This window comes from Leguminivora glycinivorella, chromosome 8 (genome assembly GCF_023078275.1).
Source record: "Leguminivora glycinivorella isolate SPB_JAAS2020 chromosome 8, LegGlyc_1.1, whole genome shotgun sequence".
In the NCBI taxonomy this organism is placed as follows: Eukaryota; Metazoa; Arthropoda; class Insecta; order Lepidoptera; family Tortricidae; genus Leguminivora; species Leguminivora glycinivorella.
In genome coordinates, this window is record NC_062978.1 from 17,713,217 (window position 1) to 17,738,435 (window position 25,219).

The window sequence follows — 25,219 nt, forward strand, 5'->3', positions numbered from 1 at the left end:
GCACAGGTGAGTTTTGGTAAGTAATATGCTAAAATTGATTACATTTACAAATGCTTATGTTACGTTTAGTTAACACAATCATCATAAATCGCCGCAGATGTTTACAATTTTATGGGTCTTAATTTATGGTAAATTTTATGTTTTTAACCTTTTGAACGCCAAATACAGCAAATGACGTCAACGGAAAACCGTGCCACTGACGCCACGGGGGTAAATTAAGGATGGGTAAAGAAATTATGCTAACATAAAAGTGGCGTCGTGGTCACGATTTTCCGTTTAAGTCTCTGGCGGCCAAAAGGTTAAACTGTCTCACAAATACTTTGTTTGGTGTTACTTTACCCTAAATAAGGGTCATTGGAAAAAGGCATGACAAACTATATGTATAGTACTTAGACTAGATTTAAGTGTGTGCACTTACGTTACATACCTCCTGGCTTCTACGCAACTATTCACAAATCTAAGCTATCAATACACTACCACTTGACCAACATAGCTTGACCTTTTAGGGCCACGTGCACCACCCGCTTAACTCAAGGTTAGTGGGCTGTCAACTGTCAAATTCCATATAAAATGGAAGGTTAATCTCGGGTTAACCCACGGTTAACCCTATATTTTCGGTGGTGCAAGTGTTTACGAGGATATTTCAAGTAGGCAAATAAATGCATTTGTGAACGTCATATAACTGCTTTTTGGAACAATGCAATAATTGTTTAATGCAGGAAGTTATCATTACCAAACGTGTCGATGATTAATTGATTGTAGTCGTATAATAGTTATTTGTTATACAATGGGGAAAAGTTGTTGTTTAACCGCACGTGCCAATATTGATACCCGAGCAAGCGAAATATTCCAACACTGAACTGCGAGTGTAGCGAGTGGTTCAAAAAGTGGAATCTTTAGCGTTGCGAGGGTTTCAAGGCACGTAGGTTAAACAAACTTTGGCACCGAGTGAAACTCAAACTTTTTCACCACACCAACACGAACAAAATACTGACTATAAAACATCAAACTAAATCAAATGCAGCAATCTATTCAATATTTAAGATTCAAAATAATTATTTGTAGGTAAATTCTACCAGCCAGCTCAAGGCATCAAGTTAAAATTTGTATGAAATTACTTTGCACTCTTGTGGATAAAATGCAATTTTGCTATCAGTTTTCGAATAGCAAAATTGATCTTTAACAGTTGGTGTGGTGAAAAAGCATTTATACAGTATCCTAAGAACGACTTTCTGTTTTCAGGCAGTCCGTAAGATGTTACTTTACTTTACGCTTATTTCCTGTAGGTATTTCTTGTAGTCTTCGATAAGCAATATTTGTTTAAGAAACTGTCTAGATTTTCCTTATAAACATTATTAAATATTTCACTTATGTAATTATAGCGATAGCGGGGTTGGAATATATTGTTGAAGAATTTTCTGAATATCTTTCGCGATCCCAGGATGCATGATCTGGTGCCCATTTCTCAAAACTGAAAGTTACAAGTTACAATCGGAAGTCTCTTTCCAACTTGTCATATTAGACATTGACGGAGGTAAGGCATAGCGAATGTTATTCCGCTTTGTGTGGTAGGGCACAGCACAGCGGATATCATCTCGCTCGAATCTAGAGCAGAGCCCAACTGGGGAAGTACCTCCTACAGACCGTAGCCAAATGGCACTAGACCCTACTCATAGTCTTGTGTTCCTGTCGGTAAGTAAGGCTGCCAGAGCTCAACGAGGGTGCGGTGTTCTGGTGACGAAAGGACCCACGGAACTAATTTGTTCCGCCTGTTGTCCTTTTAGTCGTCGGCAACCCGAACCCTCCTTGGAACTTGTACACTCCTTTTTGCTGTGTAGTTAACACAGCAAAAGGGAGTGTACAAGTTTAGTTTCCAATAGGTTGGCAACGCGCATGTGACACTCCTTGAGTTGCAGGCGTCCATAGGTTACGGTGACCGCTTTCCATCAGGCGGACCGTATGATTATGTCCCGTAGTGAATAGGTAATATGACAAGATAACAATTTTAAAAGTATTTTGGTCGTCAAATCACTCCGCTACAGAATGCGCTTGGTTTAACTCTAATCTTGTTTGTCTTATTATACTCAATTTAACTTTATTAACAATACTAACAGAATACGATATAAAACTTAATAGTTTTAATTGTAATATTAAAACTAGAACTAAACCTATAAAATAAACTACATATACTCAATTGGATCCAAGACAAATATTGTACAATTGACCACAGCACTCATAGTTGGAGACTGTGATTTGTGAATGACTTATCTGGTAAGTGATTCTAAGGCGGATACGAACCATCGCCCAAGGATTCAATTATATGTAGCGCCGTGATAGAGAATGGAGGGGTAACTAAGTTATTGAACCCATTGCACTGTTCATGGGTCTTATCTGCTTATCGAGTGGAAAGTTCAGCGTCCTTCCCACCATATTATTTTACACCATTTCAATTTAAAACATTAGTTTAATTAAACCAAGGATTATTTATATACGAGTTACAATCTTCATACAGAATCGTACGTCCATTTTAGCGCCATCTATTAAAGACTATCATAACTACATTGATGATGCCTACAATTTTTTTTCCTAATGTGTATTGACATGATATCATCATATTAAAATAAAGAAATAGGTATGTCATTTCGTCACTACTTTTAAAAAATCTCGTATCTCACGCTGTTCCTCAAAGTTAAAACGCAGTAAGTCTATATGCATTCCATACATACAACTACAATTTTATTTTCATTGACAGACGAAGATACAAGTTTTTTTAAAAGTAGTGACGATTTGTTCTTATAAAAAATAAAAACACGCAAAAGTAATTGGGGAAAATATTATTTTAGCCACTTCCAGGCTGCAAAACAGCGCCATCTAGTTTTAAGCCTAAAAAGCTCATACATTTCTGTTGCTCAATAAATACATGTTAAAGTTAAAATCATAAATTTGTCGCTTATCTTCAAACTCGGGTAAAGCCATTCTGTTATAAGGTTAATTATTTTTCAGATTATAATTATATATTTTTATACATATTCAACCTTAAAGCAGAATGGATTTACCCGAGTTTGAAGTTAAGAGACACAAATAATAATATATATTATGTAGCAGGACTGCACTTAAGCATACCGGGCGAGGGGTACGTTTCAACTCAAACAATAAAATTTGCTTTTGTATGTCCGGATGTTCTGTTCTAAACGAGCATAAATAATTATTTCTTGATGTCTCCAAGGTGCTTTTTTTCTTCGATTTTATTTATTTTCTAACTATATAACTTTCGTGAAAGTTATGTTGGAGCACGTCAATAATACTCTACACAGGTCGTTCACAGGCAACCATAGCAGTCAGTCCATCTGCTGTTAATAGACTCTCGGCGAGCTTCGCTTCAGACAAGTGCCTCCCGTACCTATTCAAACCGCGGCTGAGCGCAGGCGAGCGTTCGACTCTCACGCCTTTTTGAGTGCATAGATGGCTAAAGCCTAATAATGCACAAACGCTTTACGATTCGCTCACGATTCGTGAGCGTTTCGTGAAGCGTTTGTGCATTCGGCTATGCACACTGACCAGAAATATAAGAGTATTGTCAGGAGGGCGCTGTTATTCTGATGTATGGGGTGACAGTTCAGTTCAGTATGAAGAAAATAGTTCTAATTAGAGATGGGCCGAATACGGACTTAGCCGAATACGAATATTCGGCCGAACATTCGGTTCAGCTGTTACCGAACCGAACATTCGGCTAAATATTCGGTTGAGCCGTATTTTAAATTCTGGCTTCGAGTTAAAAACTTCTCAATGATTGGTAATGGGTACATTTATCTTACTAAAGGCTCTTAATGTTCCTATAATTTAATATATAAGAAAATTTTGGATTTTTTTTCTTAAACTACGTTATTTTTCTATTTTACATTATTATTGTATTTGTATTTCAACGCATTTTTAACTCTCTTTGGTAGTTCCTTAGAATGCTGAAAAAGGATGCCATTATCCGATGAATTACGGAACAACTTATGCTATTTATTTACTTTGTTTATTTGGTAAATATTCGGCAATGTAACCGAGCTATTCGGCCGAACACAACCATTAAAAATTTTGCCGAATATGCCGAATACCGAATATTTACCGAATATTCGGCCCATCTCTAGTTCTAATGAAATTCCGTGAGGCACTGGTCCCACCGCGAGCTAGTAAGCTATGAGCTATCGGCTATAAAAACGAACAAAAGATAAGCCCTCCCGTGCAAATAAAAGAGACACGGCGACTTTGATAGCTCACCGCCGGGCGAGTAACTATAAACATCGCCGTGTCTCTTTTATTTACGCGGGAGTGATTATCTTCTGTTCGTTTTTATAGCCGATAGCTCATAGTTTACTAGCTCGCGGTGGGACCAGTGCCTAACATGGCGCCTAGTCATATATTTCTGGTCAGGATTTTGTTGAACTAAAATAGAGGAGTAGTGGAGGAAGAAGATAGCACTTTCTATCAAAAATATCAAAATTGACACGTCAGCCTGTCCCATCCTGTTCTAAAGTGACTCAACTTTTAATCAACTGAAGCGAAAGCTCGCGTATAAATGACAAGTTATCAGGAATAATATCCCTGCAAATTATAACCTGCGAGTGAAACCGTAGCATTTAATGAGGCACTGGTTTTTGTGAGCGCCGATCGAATGTAGTAAGCAGTATCGAAATAATTGGAGATCTCGGTACCTAGTCAAAGTCACAACCCCTTACCTTCTGTAGCGTATCGTAAGATTTGTGAGTAGTCTCTCTATCTCTCTTCCGTATTGCTGCGATAGAGCGAGTAGTTGCGTTTCGATAGCCACGTAGGTACGTAAAGGCTCTTCGGAATGAGAGGAGTCGCCCCTTACAGTCGGCCCTTGTGGGGCCCTTTACATTACAGCTAGGCCAGCTGGCGCTCTAGCCAAAACACAATCCTTAGCGATATACAACTGTCTGCGCGAAGAGCGATATAGAGATAACTACGCTACGGAGCGTCAACGATTATAATCTTGGCTAGAAGGCCTGTGCTTGTAAATAAATTCAATACGGAGTATCAATTCAATACATTTTGAAATAGTATTACGAGTCTCCTTCATAATATAACTTCAGAAAACTTACGTAGGTACGGCCTAAGGCGACTAGCGACTCTTAACCAAAATAAATATAGTACTTTTACCAAGAGTAAATAAGAACATATTTTTATCTATAAGGTGCTCTTGATTCTTTCAAAATTGAAAGAGAAAGTTGTATTTTGATCTCAAGAGTGCAAGGTAGTACGGACCTTAAAATGATAATTTTATATGATAATTGTTCAACGTATTTGTTTGGGGTTGGGGGTTCATCAGTTTTAGATTTAGTATTTTCCTTGTGTTGGTGAGGTGAAAAAAATGTGTTTCACATGGTGACAAAATTTGTTTAACCTTCGCGTCTCGAAATCCTTACAACGCTCAAATTCCACTTTTTGAACCACTCGCTACTAATATTGGAATCTTTCGCTTGCTTGTATATCAATATTAATGGCAGGTGCGGTGCGGTTAAACAGCAACTTTGCCCCCTTTTTAACCGACTTCAAAAAAGAAGGAGGTTCTCAATTCGACTGAATGTTTTTTTTTATTTTTTTTATTTTTTTATTTTTTTTTGTATGTATGTTACTCGATATCTCCGAGAATCGTGGACCGATTTTCAAAATTTTTTTTTTGATCGAACGGGTATACCCCCGAGATGGTCCCATTGGCACCAAGTCGGGGTCTGATGATGGGATCTTGGAGAAATCGAGGGAACTCTTCAAATGTTATAGGCACATGTAATGTTTTTAGTGTATTTTTCAAAGGTACACCAGTATTTACGCCTGATGGTAATAATTTTATGTGGCTGAGCTGATGATGGAAGGTCAACTCCTCAATGGTTAGGAGTTAAAGGATAATTCTTTCACTACTGTACATATATTCGGACTGATACATATAATACCACTAGGAACCACTAAAAATCAACAAATAAATTAACTTTTTAACAAAAAATAAAACCGCCTTCAAAAAAAGCGTGTTACAAAACACGGAGAAACTAAAAAGCCAAAAATAATAAACCTTCGAATTCAGATTTCTTATCGGATTGCAATAATCTAAACATCCAAATTATAAACAAATCAATTATTTTTGGAGTCGGGGCCAGCCTGCGTATGGTTGGGTGGGGCAAACAGGAAATAGCAAGGCGACGAACAGGTCTGGTACCGACTACAAAAATAATTGATTTGTTTATAATTTGGATGTTTAGATTATTGCAATCCGATAAGAAATCTGAATTCGAAGGTTTATTATTTTTGGCTTTTTAGTTTCTCCGTGTTTTGTAACACGCTTTTTTTGAAGGCGGTTTTATTTTTTGTTAAAAAGTTAATAAAATATATTATTTATATAGGATTTACATACTTCATACTAAGAATCGTACTTCGATTTTTTAGCGCCACCTATTAAATACTAACTACACTGATGAACTATGATGATGATATCATGATTTTAAAATAAAGAAATATGTCATTTGTTCTTATAAAAAATAAAAAATACGCAATAATATTTGGGGAAAATATGGCCACTTTCAGGCTGCGAAACAGCGCCATCTAGTTTTAAGCCTAAAAGCCTAAAATTTCAGGGGTACGCTTTTTTGTATGGGCTTTGTCAGTCCCGGTATTAAAACGTTCTTGCTATAAATATCACCTTGTTTATTTAACATGAACCTCGAATAATAAATTAGCAGACACCAGTCTCCGTTTTCCGTCAAGAAGAGCATTTCTTAGCCCCAAGTTCATTCTCTTCAATCTTGCCGATCTTCTCCGCTTCGTGTACTGTGTCTGGCAGTGCGTCCTCTGTGGTATCAGGTACCAGTAGTGTCAGCAGGCCAGCTGTCAGAGAAACGAGACCGAAGATCATAGATGGAAGCCCGGACCAGTACACCATCTGTAAGGAATTGATTGATTGTCAGTCTAAGCTATATTAGTATTCGCTATATGCAAGACTGGTGCTGCCCTCACTTATTGTAGGCTGTGTCTGAATGTTAAATCTCATAGACTATTTAGTTCCAATCCAATAGCCGCCGTTTACATTCATGTAGACGTGCCCATAATGATTACGTGTACTTATTTGTGACATCAGCACACGTTGAAAATATGGCTTAGGATATTTTTACCTATTTTCATGTTTAGAAAAGGTGTTTTGTCATGTCATACTCTGTGAGTGTCTAATGTAAATCGTGATATCAGGCAATATTTACTTTCAATTTGTACCTAAACCACTTACGCACGCGGATCCGTATCCAATGTAAAGGCCGCTTTAAGGCCTCGAGTCTTATCGATTACAATATTTTCAATGTCAGTCAAGTTGTATGTACGTGTTTAAATTAATTAGTTACGTATTGACTTATTGAGAAAAGGCTGAATATCTTACCGTTTCATGAAAAACACTCACACGTCATCGTCGTATTATAAATATAACTACCGTAAGTTTCAAAACAATAACAAAAGAAATAGAATGCAAGAGTTCGTTTTAACTTTTTTTATGAGTGGCCTAGGCTTTAAGACTGTATGGAATCTAAAGTGAACTGTGTGCGTAGCCGAATGCACAAACTTCTCTTCTCTCTCTATCGCTCTTGCGTATTGGTGCGACAGAGCCAGACTACATTTCTGCGGCGTTTCGGTGGCGTTTCGTGTCGCAGAAATGCCATTCGGCTACGGGGCCTGGGAATATTGGTGGAAGTAATGGACTTTATACTGAATTATTATTATCCAATAATTATAAGAATCCAACTACGGGTTGGATCCCAGGCTCAGTCACCGTTGGGCTTGGTCGCTTTTTCTTTCGTTTATGGTATCTGTTCCAGTTTATAATAATACGGATATTAAGCAAAAACCTATATCCATATTTCATACATACCAGCAGCGGCATTTGTGGGGCAACGATGGAGCCAATCCTGCCCACAGAGGAGCAGAGCGCGTGCATGGAGTTCCTGGTGTAGGTGGGGAACAGCTCCGACGTGAAAATGTAGGTGATGGAGAAGTAGAACGAGGACATCAACTTGCCCGACATGAACAGGGTTATGGAGAGCCAGGGTAGGTCTGTAAAGAAAGAAAAGAGGTTATCATTCATAAATCAGGCAAAAGAGCTGTGCCTTTTTCTTTAATTTAGCATTTTATTAGCATAGTGGGCGCTTTGAAACTTTGCCCGGTCTTCGGCACATTCATTCAGGTATATATGTGATCGTTCTCTTGTATGTCCGCTTTAACGCCACGCTTAGCCTTTCACTTGATCTAGAATTTTGGACAGTGAGGTCACAGTCACAGCATGTGTTTCTTGTGCACTTAGTCTACCGGTTTGCAGCTTTATAAGGCCATGTTTAAGTTTATGCTAGGGTAACTACGTCACGTTTTCCAAGGCTGCCACGGATGTGTACAAAGAGAAAAGCATATTTCTCATTTCTTAATTTATATGTTATTAAATTAAAAAAAAAATAGTAATCGTCAAAAAAAGCTTACCATACGGAACAAATGGTTGGGCAGCACACAGAACGGCGCATGCCACGAAAGTGAATATCAAAGGCATCTTTCTCTTGTACCGGTTCAGTATATACACTACGACAAATCGTCCAGGAACATCTACAAGGGACGTCAGTGCGTAGTTCACATACTTGTTTCCTTGCAAAGATATAGAGTTGATCGTCAGTCCATGGTTGACAAACGTAGAAGCTATCCACCAAACCGCGCAAACGAAAAATCTCTTTAGCATAGATTTAGACTTGAAAGTTTCCAGTAGAACTCTCGAAAAGTTTGCTCCTTTTTCTTCTTGGTAAGTAATTTGGTTTATATCCATGTCTAACTGTAATTTATTAACTTTAGCAGCTGCATCTATAATTGTTACAGCTTCGTTCTTCTTCCCTTTCGTAAGAAGCCATCGAGGGCTCTCATCAATCAGGTATATGTAGAAAATGAAGAGGAGTCCAGGCGCATAGACTGCCTGAAGAAAGTGTCTCCAATAAGGAACGAGCCAGTATATTAGAGGGTATAGAACGCCCCCGATTGTGTAGCCAAATCCGGTGATTGTCGTGTATAGGACACGTTTGTCCGTAGCGACCATTTCTATAGCTATAATAATAAAAGAAATATTTATGAAATTACTAATTTTTTCGAAATTTTATGTAATTTATTGCTTTAAGTATAAATGGGGCTTAGTAACATAACTAAAAAAATTTGACACTTTTAAACATTAACTGTGCAAAATCTTTATTTATGAGGTAATCCAAATCTTTAGGTAGATGTTTTTTTTTTTTTTTAAGTAAGGATAGGTAGACGTTTGACCACGATCACACCTGATGGTAAGTGATGATGCGGTGTACGGTGGTTATTTATCTGCAAAACATTTGTTTGCTAACACAAGAATGTCTTCTTATTCATCACCAGTGTATTGTTTTGTTTTCTATATTATTTTATTGTGAAGTTAAGCACTTTGTTGAGTGCAGTTGTTTACAAATTCAATGTGGAATTCAACACATACACATCATGAAGGATGAAGAGCAAGGGTCCCCGACCACAGCCTCCAGAAACTCGAGGATCACATACAGCCAGTAGTTTGTCGTGAAACTCCGTGCCAGCCCGAGGGAACTGCCTAGTATACATGTCACGACTGTCAGTGTTTTTCTTCCTAACCTGCAACAAATAATAATAAATAAATTACTCTCACTAAGTACTTGGATCAAGGGTCAGATGCAGAAGGCGGTCATCTTGGACACGGCGCGAATAGTCCGGCGGTTCCTCTCTCTCTCTGTAGCCCCAACCACCGGCAGTTTAGGCCCTGCCCCGCTGCTGGCGGCATCGTATGTTAGGTTTTATAATGTGTTTATATGTTATTATACTGTTTTGTAAGTGTTTTTGTATTTTACTTTTATATTCATATAATAAATAACCTAACTTTTAAGAAGTAAATGAGTAAAGGAAATTAAGTAAATTACTTTACCGGGATTCAAACCCAGGATCATCGACTTCGAATACAGGGTGGATTATTATCGATATGAAGGTTTTTGAGTAACAATCTTTGATTGCAGGTAGGTGAAGGTAGTGAATAGGAAAATTATTGAGGAAATCATCACGGCCTCGTATTAATGAGGAGGCACACTCAAAGGTTACGACAACGTCCATTGCACAGAATCTGTAAAGAATTTCATACGTAAGAGCGAGAAGATATTTATTTTCTCTCTCTCACATAATGAATGACAGTAACATGCCTATGCCACAGTATAATAAAGAGTACTATATACTACTGAAAGTGCCACTCACCCCCTCTCGGTTACCTCACAGTTACCGCCTGTCAAAAACGCGAACATATCTCACTCACACAAGCATGGTACGCGTTCACCTACACGAGCTTAGACTGTGTGCTAGAAACGCGACTCTTTCATATATTTGATCGCCAGTGTCCGAGATGTGCCTATGCACTGTCTCGCCACCTTATTCCCAAACAAAAACACACACTTTCCCATTTATAGTATTAGTATGGATTTAGCAATTGATTTCTATTGTTGATTTCCTCTCATTCGAAATGAAAAGTAAATTGTTTCTCACTATTTTAGAGCGCCAAATATGATGACAAAAATGAGTGCCAATTTACATCCCTTGCTTAGATGTCCATTTACTATTGTACTAAGAGCCCAGTGCCGCCAGACCTTCCTCGTTTTCTCAAGGATGAAACTTTGGGATAATGTAGATTTCGACGTTTAATGTCTGTTCGGCCCGACGCGACGGCTATTTTTTTGCTATGACTTTTTTTTTAATGAAAGTTAATTTGATTGAATTCTCAAGGCTAATTTTTATATATGTGTTAGAAAAGACTGTAAGGAATTGATAATCATCATTTCCTAACCATTTGCGCCGGCCTTAGCTTGAGAAATTGGGGTAAGTTAGAGAGACTTTCAAGCGTCTGGTAAAAGTTACGGTTGGTGGCGGAAATGGTCAAGCACAGTATGCAAGCATGTAATAACACCGTTTACGTTCCGAGCGAGTGTGATGAAAACATATTTAATTATTAGACATTAATACAAGTACTCGAGTAGCGACGTGACCAGCGAAGCGTGGTGGCCTCGCTTAGGTACTGCATTCTGATGCATTTATCTTTTCATGTCTCGTCTCGCATGGATTCTATAATGGTTACAATTGGCAGTGGAAAACTCATCATCCTTGCGTTATTCCGGCATTTGCCACGGCTCATGGGAGCATGGGGTCCACTTCGGCAACTAATTTGGCGTAGGCACTAGTTTTACAAAAGCGATTGCCATCTGACCTTCCAACCCGAAGGGCTTATTGGAAGTCCGGCGAAAAGCGACTGGCAATCAATATCAAATGACGTTTTGCACATAAGTTCCGAAAAACTCAATTGGTACGAGCCGTGGTTCGAACCCGCGAGCTGCGCTTCTTTGGCAGTGATAAATTACAAAATTCTAAAAAAATAACTTCTAACTTGTGCCTTGGTTGGCCGTCCTCTAATAATTACTTATTCTTATCATACACAGATAAAATGTTTAAACAGACTCTAGCAAAGATGACGCACAGCAGTTATAAAAAATAAAATTATTCTCAATTCTTTTTTTCACTTTTTGACGTGAACATTGTTTTAGCCGAAGAAAAGAGTCCCTCTCTCTCTGCTTATACTGGCTTTTCGTATTGTATTTTACAATTGTCTGGTCTTTTTAATACTACTTCGGTGACAAACAAATAAACAAACAAGTATTTATCATCTCTGAATCGCTTCTTGTCGCTTAATTTTTGTATGCATCATTGCTTTGATGTTTCGTTTAGTCACGGTCATAAACATAGTTGTACAGTTTTTCATCTTAATCCTTCAAAACAGACTTTTTATCACAATTTTAACAATAAGTATTCATTATATAGTTTTATTTTAATATTATTATACTGTGGTTCAGGTGTTAGTCTGGGCCTCCATCAGATCATCACTTGCTGGGCCTTCGTAGCGCTTCGTAGCTTCGTGCCCAGGGGGGGTCACGTGGTAAAGGTCCAACACCCCCCCCTCACGTGGTGTATGGTCAACCCCCCCAAATCCGCACATGCTTCGTGACATTTATTAAATAAAAGTAATGCTCGCGGGATGACAGCTAAATATTATGGTTTATTGTAATATAATGTATGACCATTCCTAAGTGGCCCTTCGGTATCTTTATTGTTTCTTTATATATGACATTATACATACAAACTAATATTTACTTACCTATCGGAAAGTGGACCCACGATGAGCAATCCCACCATGTACCCAAAGCTATGCATGGTGCCCACTAGAGTTCGTTTCCATTCTTGACACGCCAAGTCGAACTAGAAAACAAAGATAAGACACATCACACAAGGTGTACCTGGTCAATTTCGACTTGGGGTAATTTCAACTAATCGTGATATTTATTATGTTTTAAACTGCTAACTAGAGTGTACTAACGTGTCCACTGCAGCACAGAATATATAATAGTACAAGTACAGAAGGCCCACTGCTTTGATGTTCACGAAATGCCGCCTTTTTAAATGCCTACAAATTTCTAACAAAGAAAAGAGCCGCACGTGCGCAGCGTCGGACGATAGGGTTGCTTATCGATTAAAACGAATTAATACTCAGATAAAATGTTATAAATACTATTATATTCAAGTCTTTGGTACTTTCTACATACAGTATTTTTATATTTTTGTTTAAGTCCCAATATCACAAGCCTTATTGAACTTTTCCGTGGGACTGAGATCTGTGTAAGATTGTCCTATTTTATTCATGATGACTATTTTACTAGGCATTATTAGCCATTCCACACGCGAACATCGCATATGAACCTTAAAAAAACTAACGACGTAAAGTAACAATAGAAAGTGCGAACGTGCGTTCCGTGAGAATGCGCGCCACCCCTGATTAGGCCGCGAACTCGCGGCCGCCAGCATGTACTTGTAGCGCAGCGATAGAATCGCAGAGTGAGCCCCTGCTGCAGTTGAAATTGCTCCAGTGCAACAAAATATATTATTGTATGTATTCCATTGTTACCTTTCATTTAATATCATTGTAAGTGGAACCCTTGCGCTGTATACCGTAGATTTAAGTTAAATCTAGTAATCGGTGGACAATGTTGTTGGTCTCACTCCTTACTATTGTTAACACTGTAATTCTCTATTATAACCTTGTGTGTTACCGTTTGTTGTCCCAAATAAATTTAAATAAAAAGTAGCTATATAAAAATTGGTCCTTAAGGCATTGTAACAAAGATGCTGGCAATATTCCTAGCTGGATCGCAAATTCGCAATGTTGATAACAATGCGAAGAAGTCGCACACACAGTTCATCTCCATCAGTTACGTCAATTAGATGTTTTGTGATTTCTGTAAAAAAACTTGTGTGCCCTGAGATCCCATGAACCTTTTAAGGCCAAAGAGTACCAAATTCTTCTTTCTGTCGACACTCTTGGTAATACGAATAGACACCAGCAGCGGCTGGCTCATACAAGCCGATTCCCACCGGCTTGCCTAAAATTGATTACTAGTAAAGTACCTAATGTTAAGGTACGATTTTTTTTGCTCAGTGTTGCCTAGCAGAAATTTTCACCAGCCGCCACTGATAGACACACAAAACAAAGTACAATATAAGTAGACAGATATTATAGCTTACTCTAAAACCAGGAAACTGGTCCAATTAGGCTTCTAAAATCTACACTGATAAGGCAAGTTAATTAAAAGGGTCTCCTCAATCGCCTTGTTCCAGGTCCCAGACAATTTTAACTGTAATAACACATTGATGGTTATTAATTCAGTAACAAATTTTTGACAAGGGCGTTCCAGGGGTTAATAAACAGTAAGAGTTTTGAATGATTCACAGTTCTTTTCATTAGACTTATATTGACCGGGATATAGAAGTGCGGGCGGATTTTTGAGTCTCACGCGTTCGAATTCAGAAAATTGTCACTGAAAATAATAAGCAAGTCACCGTTTTCAACCGGTATTTTAGTGACAAAATCCCATATACGAGATTCAAAAATCGCCCTCGTGATCCGTGTCACATAACTTTGACATCCACCCGCCTTCTTCAGTTTTCCGTGTTCATGAAGCATGCAACTGCGTCGGAATATCGGGAGCTCGACAAATTAAAAAGGTAAACATGGCCTATATCCCTGTCAATATAAATCGTATAATAAACATTTACCTCTGCAACAAAGCTGCGAGGGTCCTCGTAGACCCACTCGGCGCAAACGGACTCGGCTTGGCACTCTCCATAGTGAGAGGTGTTCACACTTGAGTAACTTATGTTCATCCCATTATCAGAGTGTTTGCACCTACAATTAAAAAAAAATGTAGTTGAATTATGTGATTTTTTTACGATAACTGTAACCCAGTTCGGTCGTGTTTTAATTTATCGCCACTCGGTTCCAACTTCCTCTTTTCCGCATTTGTATCGTGATGAGACGATTTTATTTGTAGTCATAAGAGCTTATCACATCTTTTAGCGTCATTCATAGAGTATAGTGTTACTCTTGTGTTGTGCATGTGACTGAACCTCGCCAATCCTAGAGCCGCGTAGGTACTCTAATATCGTTCTAGTAGCTATCTCTCTCTCTCTCTTCCGTATTGGCGTGACAGAGAGAGCTAGCCACGATAACGATATTAGAACAAGCAATTGTGACGGATTGGTACCCAGTCAGTTATATCAGTAGGTAGTCAAACCTGACCTTTTATAACTTAAAATTCATATTACGAACCAAAACACGGCTCTTCGTGAATGAAACGACCCATACAATTTATATGTCAGTCACAATTAAAGTTTTCGACGTCAGTAGGTAATTATAAAAAATGATAATGATGTTTAAGTATGAAGTACAACAGTATTTAAATAGTTGAAATAAGTAACAGTAAATAAAAGATATTGAAATTGTTAAACACAGACTGCAATAATATTTGCGTTTCATTCTTATAGTCTTTAACTCCTACAACAATGCAAATAAAATAAATGTGAAAGGACTTTTTTCTAGCAATTTATATACAATACTTTTTCATCACACTAGCTCAGTAAATGTGCTTTTGCACGCAGGCGGAGCGGGAGTTATTGTTAGTCCGTTTTCACGTTATCCGATCCGATATCGGATGTCGGAAGGATTTCAATGGAAAAAATCCAATATGGCGCCTATAATGTACCTATGGGATGTCGGTCCTACATCCGATATCGGATCGGATAATGTGAAAACGCACTTAATGTTCTGTCACATTTATTAATTACTTAATTTATTATGTATGAAAACGAATTTAGTTTTTCTCTTTCACCAGGTGGTTTCTGTTAATGAGCCTAACGACGTGTTGATGAACGGAAAGCAAGTGGACGGAACTCGCTCCGGCATCGAATCTATTCGAGCCGATGCAGTTATGGTCGATTGCGTTGTTAACTAAATGTCGTAGCAAAAGGTGTTCAATTTTCTACTTTCATTGTACAGTTGCCTGTACATTAAGACGATACGGTAGGGGTCAATTCTCCATACAAACGCTCTCGACTATTTCCTCCCTGGTTTTTGAAGATAGAGCAATGATTTTTTCAACACGGATTGTTATTATTTTTATCTGTGTTGGACCGTTTTGATTTTTTTGATATTCTGCTTTTTACAGACTCTAGAGCCAATCAAAAATTACCAAAAACGGCCTTTTTCATTGTGGCGCAAAAAAAAAGTGTGATACTCAAGATTGGTAACAATTAACCAAAAAAACTAAACGGTCCGTACATAGATTATTTCATTTTTATTCAGATTCTCAAATTTTGTTCCGATTAATTAAATATTGAAGGAGGAATGAGTCGAGAGCGGAACCTCGATATTAAAGATTTTTTGAAAATTTTTTGAAATATCTTTTGACTGAGTTGTTCTTAATGGACATTTTTTTTTCGATAAATCTAGTTAATAACACTTGTATATTTAACTAAAATTCCCAAGTTGAAAGGGGGGCTCCTTTCCATTTTAGCATTTTCGCTACCGTATCCTCTTAAGGTGTGTATAGATATTTTTGACACTGTCTGTATTCACAGCTGTGTTGTTGGCTGTACTTATTTAACCAATAGGCCTAATCCCTCAGGAAGTGTCTCTAAAAGTCACCGCACGTATGACTCACATATTATGTATGTACGCGGCGGAGGTAAATACGAGTATAATGTTTTCCGGTGTCCGACTTTGGACCGAGGACACATCGCGATTGTATCCTCATTCAACCATATTCAACACAACGACCTAACGCCGTGTCTTGCGTGGGCGACGGTCGCGCGACCGTCGCGCGACCGTCGCCGTTGCGTCTCATCGCATCGTCTACTTCCATATCGATAAGGTTTGATTTCGTATGCGTCGCATCGCCGTCGCGCGATCATCGCGCGACCGTCGCCCACGCAAGCCACGGCGTAAGAGTCGTAAGACGTTAGGTACCATGAGTTTGTAAAATTTAAACATAAGGTGCAGTGGGGTAATTTCGAATCACAGAAATGTTCGGGTAATTTCGAAAGGGGAATCTTGATATGAAATGAAATGAAATGAAATGAAATGAAATGAAATATTTATTTTCCAAGTAGGCATATTACAATGCGCTTATGAACGTCAAATAAAACTACGCCGGCTCTAACCCTGCGCCTCAGCCTCGAGAAGATTTCAGTCCCCCCTCAGTTGGAGGAGGGTATCCACTATGGGACCGGCAAGAAACTCGGCGGGCCACTTCTTTTCAAAACATTACATCTTATAATTAACATGCAATAAAAAAACAAGATACAATTTAATAAGCAAAAGTATTCATAAAAAAAAAATATTAACACAAGAAATTATACAAAGTACAAAGCTATTATGATTATTAATAAGAGATGTTAGAGATGTATAGAGTCTCTAAGTGTCAAAGTACATCTAAAAAAATTATACATGAAGAAAAAAAAACGAATAACTAAAATAACTTTAGAGTTGTAAAAGACTTGTTGTCTTAAGCAAAGGAAAAAAAAAAAATATATATATATATATACTTAATCTACTTTTTTCCTTGGAGATGTATATTGTATATGGTCTCCAAGAGTCAGAAAGAAAATAAACAAACAAGGACCGAACAGAGTGCCTCAACGTAATCTCATTCAAAATTAATGTTACATATATATGATATGATGGAAATACTGGTGATTTTATTGTGACTTTCGAAATTACCCCAATGCGCCTTACTCGATAGCTCTAAAGTCACGGGAAATGTACTTACCCTCAAATTTCTAAATATGCCGTCTTATTTTAGACTCTTTACTAGGAAGGGGAAATATTACAAAACAAAATTAATTCATTAAGTAGTATTGATTAATCAAATTATCTTGAGATATTCTTGTTGCTGCTTAATTATAATGCTGCTAATTGAAGTAAAATTTTGATTACTTGTTAATTTTTTGAAATTTCTTGTTTAATTAACTTGAAAAATATTCTTGCTTAATAAAATACTTTTCCCCTCACTAGCTCGGAAACACGCGTTTTATCCTTTTCCCCTCACTAGCACGAAAACACGTGTTTTGTCCTTTAATACCAGCGGGTAAAAACGCATTTTATCCACTAGTGGGTAAAGTAATTTGACCTTGAATAAAGTCAAATTAATTACTTTAAAATTGATAAAAGTAGGTGAATCTAGTAATAAAGATGATTTACCACCTGTGGAACTACTGGAAGCAGTGGTAAACGCATTTTTTGCGTTGTAGTTTGCTCGCTATAGTGAGGGGAAAAGTTTTGTGTTACACTCGGGTGCAAATGTATTTTACTTCTCGTGTGTTAAAAAACTCGCAAGTTCAGGATTCTATTCTCGAACCACTCGCTTCGCTCGTGGTTCAACTATAGCATCCTTTCACTTGCTCGTTTTTCAATTCCACACTCGGCGTTAAAATACAACTTTGCCCCCTTGTATAACAAATAACTATTAATACCAGCGGGTAAAAACGCATTTTATCCACTAGTGGGTAAAGTAATTTGACCTTGAATAAAGTCAAATTAACTGCTTTAAAATTGATAAAAGTAGGTGAATCTAGTAATTAAGATGATTTACCACCTGTGGAACTACTGGAAGCAGTGATATACGCATTTTTTTGCGTTGTAGTTTCCTCGCTATAGTGAGGAGAAAAGTTTTGTGTTACACTCGGGTGCAAATGTATTTTACTTCTCGTGTGTTAAAAAACTCGCAAGTTCAGGATTCTAATTCCACACTCGGCGTTAAAATACAACTTTGCCCCCTTGTATAACAAATAACTCTATTACCTACTTACTGTACGAGTATATGATTAGGTTTTTAATTCTAGAAAGTTCTAAAGAAAACATTTTTTTGCTTAAAACCTAAAGTCAAATTTTATTATCGCATATATAGGTTACTAGCTTTTTCCCGCGGCTTCCCTCGCGTTAGAAAGAGACAAAAAATAGTCTGTGTCACTCTCCATCCCTTTAATTATCTCTACTTAAAAAATCAAGTCAATTAGACGCTCGTTTTGCCGTGAAAGACGGACAAACAAACAGACACACACACTTTCCCATTTATAATATTAGCTTATAGGTTATATGAAAGCAGTTTAATAGAACCAATTTTATACAATTGTGATTTTATTAAGGGAAAGTACTTAATATTTTCCGCAGGTAATATTTTTATTAGGTTCTGATTGGACATGGAAAATCAGACGTATAATGTCGTAAATTAGATGGATAATGGATTTATTATATTGTACATGGTATATTACTAATATGGCATATAATGTAAGTGTAAGTGCCATATATTTGTATGCGGATAATTTGTTATTTACTTTAGAATAAAACAACAACTTTGTAGCTACCATTAGTTTTTAGTACGTTACTCTACAGCGTATACACCAAGGACAATGGCTTTCATTGTATGAAGAAAATGAACAGCGTCAACTTAGCCCACTAGTACTACTACCAAGTAGACTGACAGAAATTTGCATTGTGAATTTAACAAGTTCGACTTGTTGCGGTTTATCCGTTTGAATCAGCCAAACGTATGTTTAAAACAATATGTGTCAGGTTGTTTTTATAAAATCGACTTGTTGATTCAAATATATTGCCGATTCAAATGACAAGTAGCTTGTTTGAACCAAAGAGCACGTAGGCGCTATTTTAACCAAAAAACTTGTTGAACGAACATGAAAACTGGTTGTATTTTCTCTCAGTGCAGAGGGCTGGCAGCTACTTTGGGCAGCGATTAAGCTTGGCCATTCAAAAAGGCAATTAATGCTTACCGCCGACGAAGGCCTGGGAGCATTTTTTATTTGTAAATATATTGCTTATGAATAAATGGTACTACAGAGTACTACCTACATAGTACTTTCTCCATGACCTTTACACGGTGTAAGACGAGGAAACCGAAAGATTTTAACTACGCATTTCTGAGGGCAAAATAAAGATAATAGTACATTACGATACAAGTGCATAAAAAAGGAAGTTTGAACTCGTTCCGAACTTCCTTTTTTACGCACTTGTATCGTAATGTACTATTTTGCAACGAGTCACTAGTTTTTTACTTTTTGATATAATGTCAACGAGGATAGTTAGATTATGTGCGATAGTGGCATCATCGCCATCAAAACAGCGTTTTGTTCTGAGAAATAATAAGTAATTGTTTTTTTTTTTAATGCCGATAACTCTGAAAAAGTTAATGACATTTTAATCTTCTGATATGACTAGGAATACGCTGTTAAAATTATTTGGTTTCCTCATGTCACACCGTGTATAGTCTGTGAGGAAAGAATAGTTTTGGAATGTATGAGGGCCAAGACATTCCATGATTTCTTTTTTCGAACAAACTCTATCGACATACGTATTCTCGTGGTAGAGGGAGTGTTACAAAAAATAAGAAAAAATACAAACAAGTTTATTTACAAAGAACTGGTTACATTCTAAAATTACGATCTTCCTTAGAGACGAAACTCGTTTAAAGAGCGCACTCAAATTTGTATCAGGACACGAATTTGATCTGGATGCAATCATGGTCATTGTCAAACCTGAGAGATAAAATCCATATTATATTTTTATATTTATTTATTTGGAGATCCAACAGCTATGACATAAGTATATAAAACACAGTAGACACAGGAAGCCAATTACAGGAACTCACTGGTAGTGACAATTTGTATAAAATATAAAATGTGTACAAAAATATGTACAAGTAAAAAAAAATAACAAAAATGATGCAATGTTATGTGTTTTTATGGTAACCTCTTTTCCCTACGTTTTACTCTTTATCTAATTCTTAAATTATTTCATTAATTATACAGCGTGTGTATTCCATACGGGCGAATATCTTAATAACGATTAGTATCGGACCTAAGGAGCCTAACTACATGGTTTTTTTTGAATAGATGAGATTTTTTTTTTCATACAATAATTCAACACGCAATGTATTAAGTCCACATCAATTAGCGTACCTACCTAAACGTCATTACGACATGACGTTTATGTCATCTCAAATTTAGTTGGACGGCGTACATTGCTGCTTGGCCAGATTAAAAAAAATAATTACTCTTAATTAATAGCACTTCTTAACAAAATGATTATCCTATACGATTCGTATGATCAGATACTATAACTGGATACATTATTCGCCCGTATGGAATCCACACGCTGTATGATCTTTGATTTTGTATGAAAGATATCTTTAGCACCTAATTGTTATAACAATAAAGAAAACGTAAGCAAATAGGCGTTGGGGAATATTTCATACTTTTTTATAAAAAAAATAACTATCATATCTGGACTACAATTTAAATTTATTATTACGTTTCTATGTAGAATCGACCTTTCCTTCTAAGCTGGCAGCTAATAAAACAAAACAATGTTTACCTGTACTTGACCTCCTCAGTGATGAAGATGTAGTTGGTGTACGCGATGGAGTTGAACATGTTTATCAGCGTCAGCCAGACTGTGGCCGCCGTGTGGTAGCGGTCCCACACGCCGAACTTCTCTAGAATGTCGTCCAAGTGCTCTTTTGTCATCTTTAGTTGAAAATAAAACAATGTTTACTTGTACTTGACCTCCTCCGTGATGAAGATGTAGTTGGTGTACGCGATGGAGTTGAACACGTTTATCAGCGTCAGCTAGACTGTGGCTGCCGTGTGGTAGCGGTCCCACACGCCGAACTTCTCCAGAATTTCGTCCAAGTGCACTTTTGTCATCTTTGATTATTTTATAGTTGAAAATAAAACAACATTTACCTGTACTTGACCTCCTCAGTGATGAAGATGTAGTTGGTGTACGCGATGGAGTTGAACACGTTTATCAGCGTCAGCGAGACTGTGGCCGCCGTGTGGTAGCGGTCCCACACGCCGAACTTCTCTAGAACGTCGTCCAACTGATCTTTTGTCATCTTTGATTATTTTATAGTTGAAAATAAAATAACATTTACCTGTACTTGACCTCCTCAGTGATGAAGATGTAGTTGGTGTATGCGATAGAGTTGAACACGTTTATCAGCGTCAGCCAGACTGTGGCCGCCGTGTGGTAGCGGTCCCACACGCCGAACTTCTCTAGAACATCGTCCAACTGATCTTTTGTCATCTTTGATTATTTTATAGTTGAAAATAAAATAACATTTACCTGTACTTGACCTCCTCAGTGATGAAGATGTAGTTGGTGTACGCGATGGAGTTGAACACGTTTATCAGCGTCAGCCAGACTGTGGCCGCCGTGTGGTAGCGGTCCCACACGCCGAACTTCTCTAGAACGTCGTCCAACTGATCTTTTGTCATCTTTGATTATTTTATAGTTGAAAATAAAATAACATTTACCTGTACTTGACCTCCTCAGTGATGAAGATGTAGTTGGTGTATGCGATAGAGTTGAACACGTTTATCAGCGTCAGCCAGACTGTGGCCGCCGTGTGGTAGCGGTCCCACACGCCGAACTTCTCTAGAACGTCGTCCAACTGATCTTTTGTCATCTTTGATTATTTTATAGTTGAAAATAAAATAACATTTACCTGTACTTGACCTCCTCAGTGATGAAGATGTAGTTGGTGTACGCGATGGAGTTGAACACGTTTATCAGCGTCAGCCAGACTGTGGCCGCCGTGTGGTAGCGGTCCCACACGCCGAACTTCTCTAGAATGTCGTCCAAGTGCACTTTTGTCATCTTTGATTATTTTCATGCATTAGGTTATGTACAATTAGGTTTCTGGGTAAGTCAGTTGATTTATATTTTCATAATATAATATTATCTTATCACTTACACAGTACACTTTTTTTTTCGTGTACTACTTAAATCAAAATGGGTGCGTAACATAATGAATACAAACTTTTAGCATATTCTCAATTTACAAACGCTCAAAAAGTATACTTTTTTTATGTATAATGCACAAAAGGTATAATTTCAATTTGTATAAGATACAAATAATATAACATACAATATACATACTACCGTATACTATAATATACATATTAACTAATTACATTTACTATATCTTTAATAATATATAAATATTAAAAAATATAACAACATGTCATTATAAATCACAAAATTCGGTTGGGAACCCCACAGAAACGAACCCTGTCAAAAAAGTAGGTTTAGGTTAGGTTTGAACTGTGACCCCACAGAAACGAATCCTGTCAAAAAAGTAGGTTTAGGTTAGGTTTGAACTGTGACCCCACAGAAACTAATCCTGTCACAATAGTAAGTTTAGGTTAGGTTTGAACTGTGACCCCACAGAAACGAATCCTGTCAAAAAAGTAGGTTTAGGTTAGGTTTGAACTTGTCCCCACAGAAACGAATCCTGTCATAAAAGTAGGTTTAGGTTAGGTTTGAACTGTGACCCCACAGAAACGAATCCTGTCACAATAGTAGGTTTAGGTTAGGTTTGAACTGTGACCCCACAGAAACGAATCTTGTCAAAAAAGTAGGTTTAGGTTAGGTTTGAACTGTGACCCCCACAGAAACGAATCCTGTCAAAAAAGTAGGTTTAGGTTAGGTTTGAACTGTGACCCCACAGAAACGAATCCTGTCAAAAGAGCGAGGAGCGAGAGAGAGAAAACAGCAGGCGCTTATATCACCTGTATGGTATTCATTTTGTATAATCTATTACTTCAACGTTATACCACATTATACTTATAGGAAACAATATTATATGTAACAAACATTATATAATTTGAATTTATGCTATCTAAAATTATATATAACAGCAATTATACTAATTGAACTTTATACCATACAAAATTATACAAATTGAAATTATACCTTCTACCGAATATACCATACGTTTGTATACGTTCTATTACTTACCCAATCAAAATAACAACACTTATTAACATTACGTACCAAGCCAAACTAAGATTATTTTATTTTTTTATTAATTTATTATTGCCTAATATAACTTAACACATTTGATTGATGCCGTTACAAAGTATAAATTAGTTATCCTATTGCACTACCGTAAACCACTCAACTATAGTCCAATCCTACTCTACTGCTTCTTGTTCAGAACTAACTTTAATATCGGCATTTGTTCTTTAAAAAAGATTAGACACGAAATTCGTGATCCATGTTCACTGCAACCGCACAAGTGTAACACGTACTACCTATTATAGGATATTAAAACAAATGATAGTTATTTTATTATCACTTGACTAACTCAACTGTTTTTTATTTTATTTTTATGTTTGCGCGGCTGTCTGACTCCAGCCAGTGCCACTCACTGCACAAAAATAAACAAATGACAGATGGATCTTATGATTCCATTGACAAAACAGTAACCTTTACTAGCTCGTATTTCACGCTACCGTGAAGTTGCAAAAGCAACCTGGCGTGGGTATATTTTAAGTTTAGTTTAGAACTCTCGTGTACGTATGCAAGAGTTGTGCCATTTTTTTCTTAAGGCTAAGTGTTTAATGTTTAAAGTAGTCGCATAAATAATCGAGATATCAATACATTAACAGTTACCTTGGAAATTAGTTGGAAGCCGAGCCATAAAGTATTGAGATAAAATACACAATATTTTTTAAATAACAAGCGGGATGATTTAATTAAGTATATTTTTCTGTTATTTCATATACATGGGTGAATATAAAATAGTTATTTGTTATACAAGGGGGCAAAGTTGTATTTTAACGCCGAGTGTGGAATTGAAAAACGAGTAAGTGAAAGGAGTCTATAGTTGAACCACGAGCGAAGCGAGTGGTTCGAGAATAGAATCCTGAACTTGCGAGTTTTTTAACACACGGGAAGTAAAATACATTTGCACCCGAGTGTAACACAAAACTTTTCCCCTCACTATATAGCGAGGAAACTACAACGCAAGAAAATGCGTTTATCACTGCTTCCAGTAGTTCCACGGGTGGTAAATCATCTTAATTACTAGATTCAACTACTTTTATCAATTTTAAAGCAGTTAATTTGACTTTATTCAAGGTCAAATTACTTTACCCACTAGTGGATAAAATGCGTTTTTACCCGCTGGTATTAAAGGACAAAACACGTGTTTCCGAGCTAGTGAGGGGAAATAGTTATTTGTTATACAAGGGGGCAAAGTTGTTGTTTAACCACACGTGCCAAAATTGATACCCGAGCCAGCGAAAGATTCCAATATTGAACCGCGAGCGTAGCGAGTGGTTCAAGAAGTGTATCTTGAGCTTTGCGAGGATTTCAATGCACGAAGGTTAATAGTTATTTGTTATACAAGGGGGCAAAGTTGTATTTTAACGCCGAGTGTGGAATTGAAAAACGAGCAAGTGAAAGGATTCTATAGTTGAACCACGAGCGAAGCGAGTGGTAGGAGAATAGAATCCTGCATGAACTTGCGAGTTTTTTAACACACGAGAAATAAAATACATTTGCACCCGAGTGTAACACAAAACTTTTCCCCTCACTATAGCGAGGAAACTACAATGCCAAATATGTGTTTATCACTGCTTCCAGTAATTCCACAGGTGGTAAATCATCTTTATTACTAGATTCACCTACTTTTATCAATTTTAAAGCAGTTAATTTGACTTTATTCAAGGTCAAATTACTTTACTCACTAGTGGATAAAATGCGTTTTTACCCGCTGGTATTAAAGGACAAAACACGTGTTTCCGAGCTAGTGAGGGGAAAACAAACTTTGCCACCGAGTGAAACACAAAATTTTTCACCACACCAACACCAACAAAATACGGACTATAAAACATCAAACTAAATCAAAACCATCAATTTATTTAATATTTATTA

The 25,219-nt window shown here is 37.2% G+C and overlaps 1 protein-coding gene across 6 annotated transcripts; it reads right to left on the reverse strand.

Moving 5' to 3' along the window:
• Nucleotides 1–6,688: 6,688 nt before the first annotated feature.
• Nucleotides 6,689–23,698, reverse strand: LOC125229155 (solute carrier family 22 member 3-like). Of its 6 annotated transcripts, none has more exons than XM_048133941.1 (8): nucleotides 23,333–23,698; nucleotides 22,002–22,122; nucleotides 14,200–14,329; nucleotides 12,248–12,348; nucleotides 9,527–9,678; nucleotides 8,512–9,117; nucleotides 7,913–8,094; nucleotides 6,689–6,940 (listed from the first exon to the last, which is right to left on the reverse strand). In XM_048133941.1, the coding sequence occupies exons 3-8, from the start codon at nucleotides 14,305–14,307 to the stop codon at nucleotides 6,761–6,763; spliced, it is 1,329 nt and encodes a 442-aa protein (XP_047989898.1). In that variant the 5' UTR covers nucleotides 14,308–14,329; nucleotides 22,002–22,122; nucleotides 23,333–23,698; the 3' UTR covers nucleotides 6,689–6,760. The 6 variants fall into 6 exon arrangements, with proteins under 6 accessions (XP_047989898.1, XP_047989895.1, XP_047989896.1 ...); XM_048133938.1 differs by having other exon boundaries at nucleotides 22,002–22,232; nucleotides 23,300–23,698; XM_048133939.1 differs by having other exon boundaries at nucleotides 22,002–22,195; nucleotides 23,297–23,698.
• Nucleotides 23,699–25,219: the final 1,521 nt, after the last annotated feature.

Coding starts and splice junctions, on each gene's coding strand:
- LOC125229155 (XM_048133938.1), bottom strand. CDS start 22,153: ATGACAAAAGTGCACTTGGACGACATTCTAGAGAAGTTCGGCGTGTGG. Junction 14,330..22,001: donor ACTGAGGAGGTCAAGTACAG/GTAAATGTTATT, acceptor TTTTAATTGTAG/GTGCAAACACTCTGATAATG. Junction 12,349..14,199: donor CTCGCAGCTTTGTTGCAGAG/GTAAATGTTTAT, acceptor TTTGTTTTCTAG/TTCGACTTGGCGTGTCAAGA.